Here is a 20,065-nt window from a genome sequence, read left to right as displayed (position 1 = left end):
ATGATGAATTTCCTGAGGATTTCTATAGTGATGAGAATTACTGTAATTTGTTTTGGTCACAGGATAATCATAAAACTTACCAGTCAGAGGCATTTTAAATACTAATTCCTCTGTCGATCTACTGCAGTGTGGAGAGATAATAAATCAACGATTTCTTAAACTTTTTATGAACAATTTGATTTTTCATTTCATTTATAACAAACATAAAACCTCATCTGACATGTCTCTTTTTGGCAAGAACTAATGTTTCATCAGAACATATATGAAGGTAATTTCTAGATTTTATAACCCTTTCATCATGATATTCAGACATGGAAAAAGGAGAATGTATTCATATTTCACAGTTCCTGACTTTAGTCTTAGATCTATCACTAGATATTTAACTATCTCACAAATACAAGATGGGCTATAGAAAGATTCTAGAACTGTCCATGGTAGTAAAAAGATAGTAGTGTAACTTAACAGAAATAACATGGGGGGTGGGAGGGGGAGTGGGAGCGAGGCAAGAGAATGATATGAATAGCACAGTGAGAGAAGAAGGAAAGAAGACAAAAGGAAGAGTAAGGGCCTAGATAAATATTCAGAAAATAAAGCTAACCAACATCTAACTATCTATAAGTGATTCTACTTCAGTGTTGGAAATACTCAATTCTGATGATAGAAGCTCTTTGGTGAAATATACCATGCTGTAAGATTTAATTATGTAAAGAAAAAGTCATACTTTGAAGAGTTGAGTGTTTAAAAACTTAGGTGAACAAAAAATGAACAGATAAGAATAATGAAAATCTATTATTTCAAGGAAAAACTTATTATTTTGGAAAGTTGTTCAAGATATCAACTCCTGAGGTTATAAATCAATATTACTTTAATAAACCAATAAATGATAAATTATATCTCTAAAAACTGTGGGGGAATGGTAAAGCTCAGGGACAGAACATTTGAATGAAGACATCAAACTATATATTTTTTTAACTTACTGAAAGGCTGGAAATAACATCATGGGCTCATTTTTATGGATTCATTTTAAAAGTTGTTCAAGAAGCTATTCCATACAGAGTATTTAATAGCTGCAGAAAGCGCCACAATTCAATTAGTAACAGATTAATCATGTTATTTTACTAATCCCATAAAAGTGAATTAATGCTATGGGTATATTTCAAAAATGAGATTGGGATTGAATTTAACAAGTATAACACATGAGTCATGGAAGTTACATTCTTTTCTGTGTATTTCCCAAGTACAATTTAAAATGCTAAGAGTGCATATATGGCTAAATATTGCCAGTTCTTCCAATCTAAGATGTTAAATAGGATAATATTTTAAGTTAAGTAAAGCCTCTTTAAGACTATTCTGAAGGTCACATTTGAGACCAAACAGGAGCTTAGGAACTGAGAGAATCAAACCAGAAGTACCTGTAACATTGACGTAAGATATGGAAATCTATACACAGATACACAGAAAAATCCAGAGTGCAATCTCAATACACACAGGTCTATGCTACACACTTTGCAGAGACAGTAAATACATTTACCAGCCCCAAATCTCCAGTTCTACACAACACACACAACCATCTATTCACTTCCAAAACCTAGGGAAACAACACCATAGAAAGCATTTAATGTAAATGGCAGTGGCTCATGATTACAAATGACCTGTTCTCTTGTAGCCCAGCCCCACAAAACTCAAGGCTTTAAGAATCTACCTAAAGACAAATACTAAAATAGCTGCTGATGCCAGAACTTGGCATATTGTGTGGCTCTTGACAGGTTCACTCTAAAGTTATAGTAGTTCCTTAATAAGCACTGTAACAGTACAGTACTCTATAGAACATGGCTGATTTAACAATCTAAATAAGGAAGTAGTACTTGAAGCCTCTGAATAATATAATCCACAAAAACTTAAAGACAAATTACCTTTTCAGTTTCACCAAAAAATTTGAAATCCTGAAGCACCATTAGAGTATCATTAGTGTTGTCACTCATAAGACTGGAATTTTTAATGAAGCTTATCCTTTTGAGGACACAGAAGGGAAACTGAATGTATCTTCCTGGGGAAGAATACTGATCAGCATCACCAGAACCCCGATGGCATAATGGAGAGACACAGGAAGGGTCTGTGTTCGCTGTTGAAAAACAACTCCCTCAGGTATGGAATCTTATCAATTTGTGAGATTTTTCTTTTAAAATGGACAGCAAGTAATACTAATTCTGTCTGTCCAGAGAACTGATTTCACGTGGCATCACCACTAATAATCTCCTTGCCTAATTCCTCCACTATATCAAAAGTTCCTGAAGGGAAAGAACAAAGAAATATTTTCCCATTTGTTACAATGTCTAACAGCACACAGTAATCACTCATTGGACAGTACTGATTTATACATGAATGAATATTAATTTGTTCAATAGAACAGATTAACTCTATTTTTATACCCAAAGTCTGACTCAGTATAAGGTTCTCAATTTTTGCCTACAGTGGATGGACAGGTAAAAATATCTTTCTTTTTTTCCAAACAGTTCAACCATTGTTAACCAATTTTTAAATTTTTTTTTTTAAAGATTGATTTATTTATGCATAAAGAACTGGGATCAGGCCAAAGGAGCGGGGGTAGTGGGTGTATGAGAGGATTCACCAGAGACAGAGCGAGGAGCAGAACAGACAGCTCTACTGAAATACACTGCTGAGGAGAGCAGCGGGTAGGTCAGGAGAGGTACCATGTGGGTCAGCTCCCTGGCTGGGGACTAAATATGCCGCAGTGGCTGTGGTAATTTCATAGTGCGTGCTTTAACCCTGTGTGCCACCAGGGAGGGCCCATTAACCAATTCTTAATCACAATAAGGAAATAATAAAAAAAAAAAAGTGTTTATTCTATGCTGCTATAAATAGGTCTTTTTGGACTAATATTGGTACAAATCAAATATAAACCTATTTTCATTGTTAATATAATGTGACAAATACACTCTTATGTAAAATAGATTTTAGAACAGTGTGTGTGAGGGAAACTAAGTATCTTGGAATCTTCCTTCACTGAATATTATAGCAACAGGCAGTCAGCAGTCAGGGATAAGGATGAAATGGACAAATACAAGGGCAAAGAAAACTTTACTGGCTAGGGGCAATTTTGATTAAAAAGAAAAAAAGATAATGGATGCACTCAATTTCCATAATATACTCTTAAGTTTTTAGTTTTTGACAACCAACTATTGGTTCTTAGTTTTACTTTACATGGAGGTTTAGCATGGACTAAACCTCTACCTAAGTAAGCTACCTGGTGTGGGCTAAACAATAAGAAAACAGGATGAGAGAACAGTGACCAAAAATTTACTCAGATGGACTCTACTTGCAAAGGTCAGCAAAATAGTAGACATCCTATTCTTCCTCTAGGAAAAAGTCTGCAGACAACGAAAAATTCTTTCCGGTATAAGATTTCTTTCCATATAATCGGATTATTCTATTTAATCTCCAACAACATCCAAGTACCAACAATAAGACAAATATGGCTAACTATTAGCACCCAATTGCTAAGACACAACTATATGAACAGTCCCATACGTAAGGTGAAATAAAATCATGATTAAACAATGTTAAGTTCAGGCTAAAGCATACAGTGAAAAGCACATCTTTATCGCTATTTTCAAGTGGCTGTGAGCAAACCATTTAGGCCTCAGAGTTCTCCTCCTGGAGGGATTTGGAGGTGAACTATTTTTATTAAATGTTAAGACATAGCTGCAAACTATCGCAGAGGTTGTGTCTTGCTTAACAATCACACAACACACAATCCTGTGTGCAGTGCTCCCTGGCCCTGTGGAGACGCAGGAGAACTCTCCAGTAAGATATACAGATGCCCCACGCCATGCCCTCATATTTTTTTGTTTTTAAAAGGCAGGGTCCAAAGAAGTATAGTAGGAAGAAAAACACTTTGGTGATGCATATGAAATTCTAGTTCAGATTTGAAAATTTGTCTGGAGCTTAAACAATAAACTGAAAACAGAGTTCAAGTTTTATAACCACCTGTGTTTCAACCCATCTCCTGTTTCCCTCACAAATCCTATCTGAAGATGATAAATCAAATGTTTACTGTTCTGAAACTCCTTGCACCTCTTATTTTTGAAAAGACAAGCTAAAAATAAAATCAGTGTTAATAACAGACAAAAAATAACTGTTCAATACCCTCATGTGAAGAAAAAATACCTAATGCAACCGGGTCTGGGTTGACAGGACTTTGCTGCCTGGAGTGGCTGCTGCTACTGCTCCCGCCCTTTTTTAAGTCCTCGGCGTCGCTGTACCGCCGGATCCAGTAATTCAATTCCTCTCGGTCCGCTTCCTGACATCGCCTTAGTACAGTGAGAGATCGCCTTGTCTTTTCTACCATGTCCATTATGCAGTTTAACAGCTAGGTGAGAAATGGGGTAGGAGGAAGGAAGATCATGTCAATCACCACAACTTAAAGACTTTGGTGGACACTGAAACTATCTTAGGACAGTGAAGGAGGGTGTTTTATTCTTGGAGGTTTCAGTCTATTCAAAGGTTAGATTTGAAATTGAGACCCAATAGATGAGTATACTCAATGGAATGAAAACAAATTGGGAGGTGCAGACATGGGTCATGACAAAGAGATTTCAGCTTAAGGCCCACAGCCAGGGAAACACATTTTCCAAATACTGATCCCATCACTGTAGATCCAAAATGAGCATTTTGCACCCCCTTCCCCCCCCCCAAAAGCTGCTGATTGATCCGGCTTTCAGGACTCTTCTTTCCATGACCTAACATCTCTCATATACACATGGCTTAGATAACAATGCAGAAAACAAATTGAGTAGCCTACTTAAAAATTTTCCTTAAGAATATAAGGAGGGGAAAGTATCACCACATTTTTTATTTTATCATAAAATCTCAATCTTTTCAAAACACTTTGAACCTAAATGTCTTACATGGTCAAGATGTTTCCATTCCTCTGCCCATTCTCTGTCTGTTAGTCTGTGATCAATCATCTCTTCTTGACGTGTGCCATGCAACCCTACAAATATAAAGAAGTCTCAATCACCCTTAAAGCATTCAATACACAATCCTTCTGCACACAGGCATTTAGTACTTAGTAAAGACTAAGTGGACAAACTAAACACTGTAAATATGTATTTGACTCTGAATGGAGACATGAGTCATACTCAGATTCAGAATTACCTAATGGATTGCTCACAGAATAATAACAATGTTAGAACTAGAAGGAATTTGAGGTTGTCTAGTTAGAGCTTTCCTTTACACAGTGAGGAAATAGGGAGTCAAGCAACACCATCCCCAGAGCTAGTTATCCATATAATGTTCCAAAGTGAACATATACCCAAGCTCTTAATAAATACAGGAAACCACAAGGAGGCATTAGGTGGTTTCAAATGTGGCTTCCCTGCATTAAAAATAAAGACAACACAAACCATTTTACATGGTCAGGGAAGTGCTTTTCTAAAACAAACAGGCAAAGTTTTCCACATTTCAGCATAGTACACATGAACACAATCTTACAACACACATATATCCATTATTAAATTAGATCATGAAGAGAAGGCTTGGATAACATGAAAGTGACACACACTCAAATTTACCCAAAAAAATATAAATTGGGCATCATTTATGGAAAAAAAAGTCACCATCCCAGATCGAATTTGGGGCAAATATCACAAATCCATGCCAATAAGCCCAAAATCCTGAGTTGGAGTGCATAATTTATGCATTAACACACTTTAGCATCACAGCTGAAATAGCACTGTGCAACGGTCACCTCCAGGCTAGCCATGCGTGCCATTGAACATGCACTAAAGGTGTATCCAAATGGGAAACAATCAATCAAATGGGTAGGGTGACTCAATGAGAGGACAGGGCGGGAAGCTTTGATCAGAGATAGTCGGAGATGAGCTGCTCCTCTTACAAATCTATTATGAATGAAACAACTTCCGTTCTATTGTAAAGGAAGACATTGGGTATGACACTGTTTTCCATTTTAAATGATTAGAACTATTCTTTTTGGGTTGCCAATTCTCATTGTTACTCTACATAGAAAATTAAGTCTGGCATGGTTTGGGTTTGAGAAGATACTCAGTCTCCTTCTCTGAAAGTATGATGCAAGAGTTCACTGACGATAGGCATTAAGAGGCATTGAGCTTCACTTTTTGTGCAGTCTGAGTGGTTAGAAAATCTTCTAGCTCATTTACAGAAATAAACATAAATCACATGACACTTCTCAGCCAACCCAGAAATGGGATTTAGCTGAAAACTGATGGACATAAATACAATTTGTGACAGCTCTTGCTTAGATTAAGTAAAAAGCTAAATATGAAACAACTGCATCCTTCCTGTCTAATTAGAACAGATTCTGAGGTAACGTTTTAAAAGTTAACATTGTCAATGCCACCTATTGGTAACAAAGTAAAACTGCAAATGTGCTAATAATTTGCATAATAGAAAATACACTTGGGAAAAGTCATACTTAGTTATTGTTGCTTGTTGTGACTATTTCAAGTAGAAATGTTTGCAAATATGTAATTTTTGTTGACTTATTTGTTGCCTGTGTTTTAGGGAAAAGCTCTACCATTTCAATGAGTCATCACAGAAAATAACCAGAGTAATGAAGATAAAAACATGGCACTGACTTTCAGGATGGATGTATTTTGCTATTTGCCTTTAAGGACAAAGAATTAACTCCAGAGGTCTCAAAGATTTCAAAAATTCAGTTTTTTAAATCTATAATGTCTTAAGCTTTAACATCTGGAATAACATTAATGAGCAACAAGATACTTGTGGCTACTGGGATTCTGGAACCTGCAAAACAGTGCTGAGCTTCATCTTATTTTTTTAAAAAAGGTACATTAGAAATATTTTGAGCCCAATTCCTGGGAAAAAAAAATAAAACTAGGACATTTGCTGCTTTTTGAACTCTGGAGGTTGTTAGGTATAACCAAATCTTCAAAAAGAAAAAATATTTATTCTATTTCAGATAATTAAACACTCATAACCAAAGCAATTTTTTTTATTTATAGCATTATAGCAGAGGGATGCACAGGGAAGGAGGGAGAGCTCATAATTATTAAAGCACATTTTTCATTTGTAGAAGATTTGATACTAATATTGAGTCTTAAATTGGTTGCTAAATAGGCAAAAACTCAAGTTTACTTATAAACTAATGCTGCTTGTAAAGGTACTTTATTAAAGGATTCTAGTGAGTATATATGTCTCTACATCTAATAGACATCTAAAAATTAGACTAAGACTCAGGAAACCTTTATGATAACTTATGTTCTCAAATGTCAGCTTGATATAACACCACGATATTTTACTCTCACATCAAGACTTGATTTTACTTTAATACACACTAAACCCTGCCAGACTTTAGGGATGATTAAGTAATGGTACATAATTATAAAGATTAGTGCTATTAGTTTTATAAGCTAATATAATTAAAAGGTAAGGAACATGGTCTGAAGAAAAATCATGACACCAATAGGTACAGTTATATTAATAAAGGGCTATTAAATATTACTAGATGAGAATATAATTGTAAATACATGTAGTTACCTTCTTGCTGTTTACTTTTAGTGCATTATAGAATATTAGTGGAAATAATAATTCATAAAAATAGCATTTGCTGCCTAAGAAACTGGCCATCTCCTAACACCTATAAAAAGAGGGTAACTTGAATTGATCTTATAAATGATCCGGTGACTCAACTTATAGCTGAACATAACCAACCATGGTTTGAGGGCACTGAGTCATAGTAAGTGGCAAGGATTTTGCTGAGTTGGGGGTGTTATGACATATGATTTGGGGGTCAAAATATCAATCCAGACTGAAAATAAACACTTTGTGATCTCTTCCAGAGCAGAAGTTATTAAGAAAACACACTGACCATTAAGAAAGCACAGATTTTATGGCTAATCATCTGTGAGGAAGCTGAGCTACTGTATCACCTCACAGCAAAGGCCTGCGTACTCCTCAGCCTAAACCTCTCTTTCTGAATTCTGAACTTTTGGAGGGTAAGGGTAGAAAGGAAAAAAGGACTTCATATACGCAGTCCCTATTTACTTGTCACCTGGTTAGGAAACTAATACAAACTTCTGCTCATCGTGATTATCTCTGCTTGTGCCTAAAAAACTGTCCCTGTGCTGCAAGTCTCAGATAACTGGTTGCCGACCACTGTGAGGCCTGCATCCTCAGCTCTGCTTAGGTTTTCTGCTTATACTCCTTTATTTGTGCTCTCCTTTTGCCAAATACCCCACATCAGGAAAGTGTCAACAACCGGCTGCAGTAAAGGGTACCTGATTTTATAGAGATATGCAAAAAAGTACCTCAAAGAACATCTGTTGAATTAAGCCACACGAATCATGGCCTATCACATTTTTCAAATCCAAACTATCATGGAGACTGCCGGACATAAGACACAATGAAAAAGATTTAAAAAAAAAAGTATGTGGAAGGCACAGTGCATATGAAATCTCTCATGCCAAAACCATTCAGGGTTTTACATTAACTTAGAGGTTACACTTTCCCTTTACCTCTATCCCCAGAAAAAGTTAAGCTGTTGTCAAGAATGTAAATAATTGAATAGGGTCAGCTGTTAAAGAACCTATTAATACTAACCAAGTTTTCTGATAAAGGAGACAATACAAAGAGAATTTTTACCCCATCACAGATTTCAAGCCTCAAGGTCAGTTGAGAAGTAATGATGCGAGGCTTGAAGCACTTGATCTCATAAGAAGCGAGCAGATTCTTCAGGCTTACCCATAGGTCTGTTTCTGTCCCTGAGGTCCCTGTGGCTGGGGTGTCGATAGGAGTCCCTGTAGTGGTGGGCAATGGCCATATCATCCAAACGGTAATGCTGAGGTGGAGGTGGGGTGGGGTGAGGCAGGCCGTTGGGCTGGTAGGATAAGCCGTTATTTGGACTGTACCGCTGGCCTGGGCTAATAGTGCATGGTCGCTTGCTTGGATGTTCTGAGTGCAAAGGCTCTCTGTCAAAGCCATTTTCTTTGGTTCTGGGTTGGGGGAGGGAAGAAAAAGTTTATTTCATAATGTACTCAGAAACCAACATAGTTCACACACTCACATTTGAACTTGTAACATAAACAGAATATTCTTTAGTGTCCAAAAACTTTCTAAAGTCAGCTTCCCAGAAGACCCATGGGAATGCACTGAAACCCATGAGAGGCCTAAGGGATCACAAGACTGTACACAGGAGAAAATGTTTCACTTCTCAAATCAGCAAACCTCTGTTCAGTTGAAACTATGTAGTTTAGGTCGCCGATGGAGAAGACCCAATTTCCCTCTGTCCATAAACCTTATGTTCAAAAGAGTACTTGATTTCTAACAAATTACCCTGAGATGGTACATGGTGAAGGTTTGTCAAGGAGGAACAGAATCATTCTCTTGATGAATGCTTAAGGTACAGCTATTTATCCAGCCTGGCATCTTTTAAGTCAGAGGACACCAATACAGAAGCCACATGTGGCTGCTGAAAACAGTTAAATGAAATGAAGTGTAGTTGAAAATTCAGTTCTTTAGCAGCAGTGGCCACATTCAGGTATTCAACTATCATATGTAGCTAGTGGCTGAAGTCCTGGACTTCAGAGAGACAGACCATTACCACCTTTCTGGAAAGTTCTATTAGATGAAAAAGTTGATTGGGTGGCCTGGGGTTAAGTCTCAAAGCAATCACTGTTACAGCCTGAGTTTGATTCCCAGCCAGGCAGCTAATCCACATGGCACAGCAAACCTCTCCTGTCTTTCCTGCTGCTTCCCTTAGCAGTATATTTTCAGAAAATCTGTCTGTTCTACTCCCTATTGTGTCTCTAGTGAATCCATTCACCACCTGCACCACTGGCCTATACCCCAGTTCTTCTATGCAAAAATCAATTTAAAAAAAGTGCTGATTAAACTCAAACTCGACTAATAAAATAAAAGAATGCAATGTTTGGCATTACCTGGAGTCCCAAGATGACTAATCAGCAGTCATTCAGAATTAGCCACAAAACCCACTTGATTTGTTTTTTTAAAAAAGATTTGTTTTGGCCCTCCCTGGTGGCCCAACGGGTTAAAGCACTGCACTAACAAGCTTAAGCCACTTCCTAATGAGTTCGATCCCCCGTCTGCCCCGGAGGAGATCCACATGGCGTGGCAGACCTCTCCTGACCTGCCCGCTGCTCCCCTCAGCAGTCTACTTCGTCGATCTGCCTATTCTGCACCCCACTCTGTCCCTGGTGAATCCTCTCACCCTCCCGCATCTCTGGCCTATACCCCAGTTCTGTATGAATAAGTAAATAAATCTTTAAAAAAAAAAAAGATTTATTTATGCATACAAGAACTGGGCTGTAGGTCAGGGGTATGGGGGAGGGGAGTGTGATAGGATTCACCAGGAACAGAATGGAGAGCAGAACAGGCAGATCTACTGAAATATACTACAGAGGGGAGCAGCAGGTGAGACTGGAGAGGTCAGCTGTGCCGTGTAGATTAGCTTCCTGGCTGGGGATTGCTTTGTGGGTCTGCAGCTGCCTGTCTGGGATGGACCTGTGCTGCAGTGGCTGCCTAGAGTTTCACAGTGCTGAAACTTAACCCCTTGCGCCACCAGAGAGGCTCCTGAACCCCCTTGTTTTAAAGTTGAGGAAACAGAATGCCCAAAGTTTTTGTGACCAGTCTGGGGTGAATGGATTGTAAGGCAGAAAGAGAACACCTTAATACAAAGAACCCTGAAATTGGCATTTGGAAGAAATAAACTGTAAGATGGAATCGCCACTCCTACATTATCAAACAGAACAGGGCTAACATTGTCACTGAGTCTATCTTAAACTTAATATACTCACACAGATCTCAAACTAATTTTTCACTTACTAGCTAGTTCTCCTCACAGTTAAGAATCATCTGTCCTAGATCTAGATTCTTGGGAAAGATTCCCCATCAGAATTCTAAAAAAAAAAAAAAAATCACAGTAACTGCAGATTTTCCATGATTTTTTTTGTTTTAGATTGTAAACAGTAGCATAGAGGCTCTTAAGACAAATTGTCTCCTTTCCTAGCATCTAACAGACTTTATTTGTTAATATGGAGGGAATTAACTGGAAACTGACAACAGAGATCATCCGGGACAACAGGAACCTCCCTTAAGGGAGGAGTCCAGTGACAAAGTATACACACCGTTAAGAAGGATAATAGCGACAGAAGACAGAAGACACATAAAGGTCCAGGGAGAACTCTGTAGAATTTAATGTGAAATAAATACTCTCCCTAAATGCCTAAGCCATACACACTTCTGACCAATATGGTAATAACAGCAGGGTATGGTCCCAGTGTGGGTGGTGACCAGAAGTCTCAATACTCCCATCAAAGTAGGCCTGCACTAAATACTGACTCCATACATATTGATCATTGGGATCAGACTAAAATGTTCAATATAGCTCAGACATTACCTAAATGCATTGCTTTAAAATAATTGTTAAAGTGAAAGGAAACATTCTAGGTATTGATTCATCTTCTAAGAGTATAGCTATGTAATTCTACCTGTATTTTCAGAACCTATATATTCCTGAAAAATACACTTCAGTCTTCAATGCAAATTACCAGAATAAATCAATTGGAAAATACCGAGACTATTAGTAGCTATGAACAGAATGCTAACACAGCACCTACCTTACTGGCAGTGTGGTGTAGTGGAAAGAGCACTGGACTGGGAATCAAGAGACCTGAGATATAGTCCTGGCTCTTCCATGACTAGCTGTGTGACCTTGAGCAAGCCATTTAACCTCTCTGGACCTCAGTTTGCTCATCTGTAAAACGAAAGGGTTGGACTAGATCAGTGGTTTTCAAACTGTGCCACCTGAGGGAATTTGCAAGCAATGAAGAACTTTTCCCCCAAAGGATCAAGAGTCAAAGGGCCAGAGGAACCCACTCAAAATTATCTATTGTATAAATTGGGGTTCCACATAGGGTTCATTTCAAAGGAAGAAGTCTGCTGCTAAAATCAAGTTTGAAAACCACTGGACTAGATGATTTCTGAGGTCCCTTCTAGTCTGAAAACTCTGCAATTCAATTATTCTATATTTACAGCTAAATACCATGGTAACGCATATCAAAACGCACAAGGCTGATGGGCCTCTAGCCAAAGTATGTCTTAGTCAACCACTTTAGCCAAGAGAATTTCTGTCCCTTGCTTTGAACAATTTATTATTTATAGCTCTTTTTTAAAAAATAAAAATAGAAAGGAGTGTATAAAGTATCTGATAGCACCCCCTGTTGCATTTCTGAATATCAAAACATCTTTGATTCAGTTAGGTCAAACTACCTCAAACTTACTGGTTTTGTCTCCGCTAATGAAAAGGATAATATACACCACTGCAAGATCTAGTAATTTGCAGGGGTTGGCTATGTGATTTATCATCACCCTCATATTAGCACTCTGATCAGTGCTAACACTTATATGATTCATTGGGGGGGGGGGGATACAGATTGTTTTTCCCTTTTGTCCCAAAACAAGGGCAATAAAGCCTAAAACAGGGCCAGGTACTGCGTCCATTCTGACATTTCTGTCAGGACCCTGCTGTCCCATCCTGGGTCTCATAACTACTGAAACAATAAAGCTCATTACTTCACAGAGGTGGTTGTAGTTTAACAGCAAAGCATTTAAACATTCACGTCCCACAGAAATAAAGTTATGAAAGGTCTCCCTGGTGCTTCCTTGAGTCACTCATGTCTATTTATAAGGCCAACCCTATTCAAAGGAGGCATGTCCAGAAAGGTAACAAAAACAGCTTAATTGCTGTTGGTCTGTTTCCAACTTAGAAATACCTACAACTATCTACACCTCACTTGTTTGGGCAAATTCCAAATCTGCAGGTTTATCTGTGGCCCTTTCAGGAGGCAAAACTAACAAATATTTTTCATTGTCCCATACCAGCATGCTCTTGAAATAACTCAAATTCTAGTGGAAAGTCAATCACATCCCAATGGTCTCTGTAAGATATTTCTGGTTTGTTTTTCAAGTCAACCAAAGAACATTGTATCTCCCTTCCCGGACAAATTTTCCTTCGCTATTTAAACCCTAATCGCTTCTCTTAGATTCTGACAGTTTTTAGAATAGAGGGCCTTTTAAGACTCAACCTTGAGACCAACATTCTGGCTTCACTTTCCAGCCCCATAAAATAGGAAATAATACATGTTAAACAAAAATTTTAAACCTCAAAAATTATGAGGTAACCTAGTTATTTTATTTTACCTCACTTTTGGTGGACTTTCCCTCCCAATTCCTCAAGAACAGAAGACTGTAAACTGACTATTTGATAATGCCTTAAAAAAGAAAAACCATCCTCTCTATAAAACACCTTAAAAGCCATGATCGGCTAGTACATATGACAATCCCAACACTATAATACATTCAATGAAATAGGTAAGAATGAAAACAATACAAAATCAAGACAAACAGAATAGATTCCTACATGACAGAAATAAGTAGCTTTTTTTCTTAAAATGTTTAGGTGGGGAAGGAGGCATCATTAGGAAGATTGTTCTAGGAATAGACAAACTGTTTACAGCATAATAAATGTTAAAAGGCCACAAGAATTCTTAAAAATTCTAATCATTGTCTGGCTACAAATAAATTACATACCTTACTTGCTCACTTCTTCAAGTTTCCACAGGTATTGCAAACAGACCTCATCTTTCCATCTTTCTCTGGAACTTCCTATAACATCAATTATGCCAGCAACCTTCAATCCAGTCACCCTTCTAGAAACCTGGAAGTCACGTTACAACTTTATTCTCTAAGCCATGTTCTGTGCCTGTCCTGGGATCACTGCACTGAGTATACCACTGTCCACTCTGCCAGTGTCTTAGCCAGAGTGGGTGTTGATATGCCATAGTCTTTACTTGTGTATTTTTGGAAATCTACATCTAATCTCAGGTGGTAACAGGTCTATTAAAGAAAATCTTGAAGACATGAATAACTTGAAAACATCTCCTTTTTCGAGCACACAATGTTTCTTAAGGTGCCATGGGAGGGCTAGACATTGAAGCAAAGGCAAGTGAAATCATTCTTGTCATATTTTCAAAGTAAAAACAATAAAAGTTCTCATCAGGAACTACTAGGGACAATGTGGATTTAGAAGAGTTTAACATTACATCTTTCTATTAGTGTTGAATGAAGTATTTGAAACAAAATATAGTACAGATTCCCTGGCTGCCTTAAAGAGAAAGCAAACCTAATTATTCACAACAACCTAAGGTAGTTTTTGTTTTACAGTCGCTCTGGAAATAGGGTTTTTAGGTGGGTAAAAACAGAGATCTCTCTCGAGGGGTAGGACAATTGTGGTGGGCCATATGGAACGAAGCACTTTCAATCTTTTTTCATCACTAAACAAGCACCCAGGAGTAAGCTCCTAGCAACATGCTACCATTAGGAGTAAATAAGATGCAGGTGGACACTTGTCACCCTAGACATACAGTTAGATACCTGGATCTCCAAGACTACAATTTGAGCTTCACAGAATCACCTCAGCCACCTGCTCAATGCTTTTGTCATGTGCTTGGGGAGGTGGAGGGTAGGGGGATACCATGCTTTGTTTTAGATAGTTGGAATGTGTAACACACTAGCCTATGTATAGTGGGAATATAAAAATGAGCAAGATGTGATCCCTAAAGCCTACAATAAGAGGTTCACTTAGCAACAGACTGATCATATGTAGTAAAGGGGGATAATATTTAACGCCAATCATTTGCAAAAATGGGGCAGAGAAATGTAATGTAAACCATACATAAACAAGGATCATTTAACTTGACTTCTTAGGCAAGGAATATTCTGAGTGAGACAATTAGAGCAATAGGGGAGAACACAGTATTAAAGACAAATTGAAACAAAAAGGCTGTGATTCTTAAGCTGTGAAGAAAAAGAAACCAGCAACAACAATTAACATAGCACAAATTTTTTAAACCTGAATAATTTTTATCCATTCTGCAGTTTCAAAGAAATGTAGTATTGTTTAAATGTAAGCAATCTAAAAGAAAGCTATTAAGTTTCACTCTTTTTAAGTATTTACCTTCACTTAACTGGCTTTAAAAAAAAAAAAGGATCATTTCCCCTTCTTCAGTTTTTTTTTCCCCCCTCACCACAGGATGGCAAAATAAAGGCCTACTATAAAAAACAAACTTACATATTAACAAAGAGTAAAATCAGAATTTTCTGTTCCCTTCCTCTAATATTTTAGGAGAAGCAATAGTATTCAGTATTCAAATTCAGTAGAGTTATTCAGGGACTCACCTCAGAACTAATTTAAAAGGGAATAAATATCACTCTTCTACAAGGGGAAAAAAGAGATTCCACAGCTTCCCCAGAATGTTCATTTCTCTGTGGATAATATAATGTTTTTTAAAAAGAAAAAATATAACCAGTGACAATCATAGTTAAGGATAAGAGCAAAGTTAAATTTGTGACGACTGTTAAGTAGATTAAATCAGCAATCGTCACAGAATTTAATCCCCCAAAGTTGTAAACAAAATATAGAGTGCTCTTTTGTTCGTGACATGTCATGAACAAATTACCAAAATGTGTTTTCTCCTCAGGTGTCAGTTTTTCCCTCTTTTAGTGACTGATGGTTCCCAGTGTTATTACAGAAACAGATTGATCTTTTTAATGAGCCAGTTTAATAGACTCCAAAATCTCACCGTGGCTGCTCATCCGTATCAGACCATATGCACCAACAAAACATTCACTAAAACAAAAAAAGCTCTGCTGTCAGACAGCTCCATACTCTATAAAATTTCATATAGTAGATCTGGATATACAGATAAATAATCAGAGAAGAGGAAAATGCATATGCAAACAAGATGCAGAAAATGTATGCAAAAAAAATACTGCAGAGGCCCATATTTTCTTGGCTCTGATCAAATTCCCACAAGATACAAATGTATTTACACAACATATTCTCATTACCCTTGCTCCTAACTCTAAGGAAATCCATTTGCCATCTTTCCATTATAACACACACTTCAGGGTTCCACGTGGAAAAGAATGTTCTATCCAAAGAGCAATGGTGTAAATTCTGACTCCAGCAATGGACTGTAAAGAAGCCCAAGGAGTTAGACTGAAGTCTCTTTGAAGAGAGTTTTATTAGGCTAATGCAAGCATGCAGGTACACACAGCTACTGGGCATCAAAACAAAAATGCAAAGTATCTGTGGAATTTAAAAATTCCTCTATCAATTAGTACATAGCTCAGGGGGCTTACCTCAGCATAGTCCAAGGCAAGTTTAAAGCCATAGTACCTTCAAAGAAAACACTGGGAAAGAACCAGTGAGTAGGGAAACAACCGGGAGTATACAAAAGGTGAATGAAAAAAGTTTTCATGCTCACTGTTATGGTTTTTGAGCATTAGGGTTTCTAGAATAGATTGTGTTCAATTTCAATTTTGCCTAGAGAATTACCTTTACATCTAGTATAACTATCTAGACCTTCTGCTGTTACCCTTTCCCCACCCACACAAATCTTATTTCCAATTTTCCACCTAGTCTCTACTGTGGTAGAAGATAATGCTTCCACCACATTATCATAGAAAAATGAAGCTAAACCATCTCAGCACCTGCATACAGTACGATTTCCTGCAGAGCAGGTAAATTAAGCTTTAGAAGCACACAGGTAAGACATCTATCCTTGTACTACTTCATTTTCCACATCATGCAAACATGCCACTCAGCAGTTTCCCATAAAACCTAAATGTTTAAATATGACCAATGGAATATGATTTGCAAAAAGTAGCAGTGGTGGTGGGTCATCTATGGAGATGGGTCACAAGTAAACTAATGTTTTGCTTAGGAATTTTAAACACAAGTTCCCATTTGAGGAGAATAATTCTAGAGATTTTAACATAAAAACTGCTTAACAGAGGATTATGTAATAGCTGTATGTAAACTGACTGGCTTTTAATAGCATTCTGATTTGCAAAGCAGCTAATACATTTAAGGGAGCTAAGTCAGTCACAGATAGATGTCTCTAAGCAGTTCCAAGATTTGTAAGTTCCCAGGAATCTGAAACATAATTGTGCCACTTAACTTCTCAGAGGCTGTTACACTCATGTCTGATCAAATGTAGAAAGAGAAAATGGGTAAGTCGGAAGAAACCAAGCATATGACAAGTTTTCAAATTCTATTTCACTTTAAGATTCTCATATTTTACAAATATTCTGCAAGATGTAAGTAAGTCTTTACATTCCTGCATTAGAAAACAATTATATATAAAAATGAAGTATCTGGCAAAACAATTTTAACAAGGGAAGTTTCACGAGTATCCCCTATTCAACAACTACTTTGTAAGATTTAAAGGAGTTTATATTTCTTAAAATTTCGTTTATAAGAGCAGAATAAATACTGGCTGATAAATAACATTTTTCAGTTCAGCAAAAATGTCCTCTATTAGCCTATTACTTAACTCTTATCCTTACTCAGTTAATCTAACATCCCAGAATCTTTCTTTCAGTTCACAGAAAGCCAAAATTAGTTACTGAATTCGCATTGTTTATGGAGTAACAAACACATAAAGGCCAGCTTTTAAAATCATAATGTGTTGAGGAAACGTGGAACAGCAAATTTCTTAACACTGAATGCTAAAATTTGTGATAGGTCTGGGTTATGTGATGGGTCTTTTAATCTCGACTGTGTGGTCCTCAGGGACACTCCACTTGGCACATCTGAGCATCATTTACCTTCACCTTTCCCTTTGATGCAAGTGACAAAGATCAATGTGCACAAGAGCTTACTGACTGACTGACAAGGGGCAGATATTCACTCAGAAGCACCTCAGGCCAGGGCGATATTCCCAAGGTGGTCACTCTAGCTTCCTGCTGCTTCACAAAAAGTGTAGGTCAGGCCCTCTCTGGTGGCGCAGCGGGTTAAAGCACAGCACTGAAAAGCTAAAGCCACTCCCGCATGAGTTCAATTCCCGCCTGCCCCGGAGGTGACCACATGGCGTGGCAGACCTCTCCTGACCCGCCCGCTGCTCCCCTCAGCAGTGTACTTCTAGATCTGCTTGTTCTGTTCCCCGCTCTGTCTCTGGTGAAGCTTCTCACCACCCCTGAGCCTCTGGCCTGTACCCCAGTTCTGTATGAACAAATAAATAAATCTTTAAAAAAAAAAAAGTATAGGTCAGCAGTTTGGACATAAGCATGTCCTTCACAGCACTGGCAAAAGAGTAAGTCCATGTTCAGTCCACAGTCCTGCTCCTACTCACCTGTCTGGAGTTCGCCTCTTCCCGTTTTCGTTCACATCGAGAAGCAGCTCTGAGGAGTCAACAGGTGAGGTGGTGCTGGCATCCAGAAGCAGCTGTTCATGCTGGGCGAGGTACTGGGCAGGGTTCTGTTTGGCCAGCCTTGCACAATGGAGGAGTTCACGCTGCAGCAGGGGCAGGTTGGCCTGTGGGAGACATGACAGGGAGAAAAGGATGCACCAAAAGGCTCCCGACACCCAGGCCTCCCCTGCTTTTCACACCAGTGGACATGCAACGAGCTACCTAACAGGTCACTGAATGCATGCGATAGGTTTGATTCCCCAGCAGGATCCATAGTCTGGGGTACTGCAGTAGCCACCCCTCACTCCTGGGCCCAAGGGGACCTGAGCATGAGGTGCTGGCTCTGTCTTAGTTACCTCGCCCCTCCTGCTCACAGCCAATGGAAACACTGGGGTGACACACTGAATTTTAAGGTTTCCTCATATTTGAACATGATACGATCATAAACTCTACAGAATATGAGATTATAGCTTTGTGGAATATGAAATTCCATTTCCATTTATGAGCAATTTTGTCTTTCACCAAGGAGGATAGTGTATATATGGTTTGATTCATCTCAGAAAAGGCTTCCTAGCCCAGTTTTCTACTTAGTAATCTGGCCTTATAAAAGAAACAAATCCTATGAGATATATTTAGGTCAACTACTTGTTTGCTTATTTATGAAATGCCTTTTCACTAAGTGAATTTAAAATATTTTTTCTCCCCTACAGAGGGGTCACTGTAGCTCTCCCACCACCAAAGCAAGATTTTTCATAATCAGCATACTCATTATACAATGTTTAAATAATGGCCTAAATGTAGTCAGAAATCATGGCTGGAATTCATGCACAGAATATATTGCACTAGTCAACAAAGGTAACCAGTTTTCGTTGTGCTGGCCTTGTGTAAGAAATATGTGTGTATATGTAGGAGAAATTCTCTGTAGCCATCACTCTCCTCATAGAGTCCAGCACTTTGAAAAGACACTTACAACATGCTTGTGATAGGTAATTCTGACATTCTCAAAAGCAATAAAAAATTTTCACACATCATAAGGCAGTACAATGAAAACTTTGGATAGAATTTTACTCTGTAAACTTACTCTGACATTATAAATCCAGGTTGCTATTGCTTTCTCTTTATTTTTTTGGAGGCTATGGGAATAGAACAGATGGTAGAGGAGGTGAACAGTACTCATCCTCAATAACACTTAACTCTCCAAATTTGGGAAAAGCTCAATGGCATAAATCTCTTTTCAACAAAAGGAATTTATTGCTAGGAGCCAGGTAAACTGGCAAACTCCCTGCAGGTAGAAAAATGTTTCTGAATACAGGAGGTCTGGATTCCTCAATCTTAGGGCCAATAGCCTCAAAAATAAACCTTTTAGGGCCCTGCCTAGTGGTGCGGAGGGTTAAAGCACAGCACTAAGAAGCAAAAGCCATTTCAGCATGAGTTCAATTCCTGCCCCAGAGGTGACCCACATGGCATGGCAGACCTCCCCTGACCCAGGAGCTGCTCAGCAGTGTACTTCATCAGTCAGCCTGTTCTGTTCCCTACTCTTGTCTCTGGTGACTCCTCTCACCACCCCTGCACCTCTGGCCTGTACCCCAGTTCTGTATGCAAATATAAATCTTTTTTAAAAAATAATAAACCCTTTAGCATATTGGGACTAGACAAGTAGCTACAAGTAGCTGGGCTACTTGTAATTCAAATCAATATTTGGAGATAATGTGGGACCATCTCATAATAATAATAAATCATGTTATCACACAAGATATAAAAGACTAGGGTAT

The 20,065-nt window shown here is 38.2% G+C and overlaps 1 protein-coding gene across 5 annotated transcripts in view; it reads right to left on the bottom strand.

The window, feature by feature from the left end:
• Positions 1 to 20,065, bottom strand: part of RUNX1T1 (runt-related transcription factor 1; translocated to, 1 (cyclin D-related)) — a 134,562-nt gene that overhangs the window by 22,071 nt on the left and 92,426 nt on the right. For all 5 annotated transcript variants that reach the window (XM_012723028.1, XM_012723027.1, XM_012723030.1 and 2 more), the window contains 4 exons: positions 18,237 to 18,418; positions 8,764 to 9,014; positions 4,929 to 5,014; positions 4,189 to 4,390 (listed from right to left, as the gene is read on the bottom strand). In XM_012723028.1, the coding sequence (XP_012578482.1) occupies positions 4,189 to 4,390; positions 4,929 to 5,014; positions 8,764 to 9,014; positions 18,237 to 18,418 (721 nt within the window). The remainder of the gene's footprint in view (positions 1 to 4,188; positions 4,391 to 4,928; positions 5,015 to 8,763; positions 9,015 to 18,236; positions 18,419 to 20,065) is intronic.

The sequence above is a fragment of the Condylura cristata genome, unplaced genomic scaffold (assembly GCF_000260355.1).
Source record: "Condylura cristata isolate star-nosed mole 26May11 unplaced genomic scaffold, ConCri1.0 scaffold00009, whole genome shotgun sequence".
Classification (NCBI taxonomy): Eukaryota; Metazoa; Chordata; class Mammalia; order Eulipotyphla; family Talpidae; genus Condylura; species Condylura cristata.
This window is presented reverse-complemented; position numbering and strand designations above follow the sequence as displayed.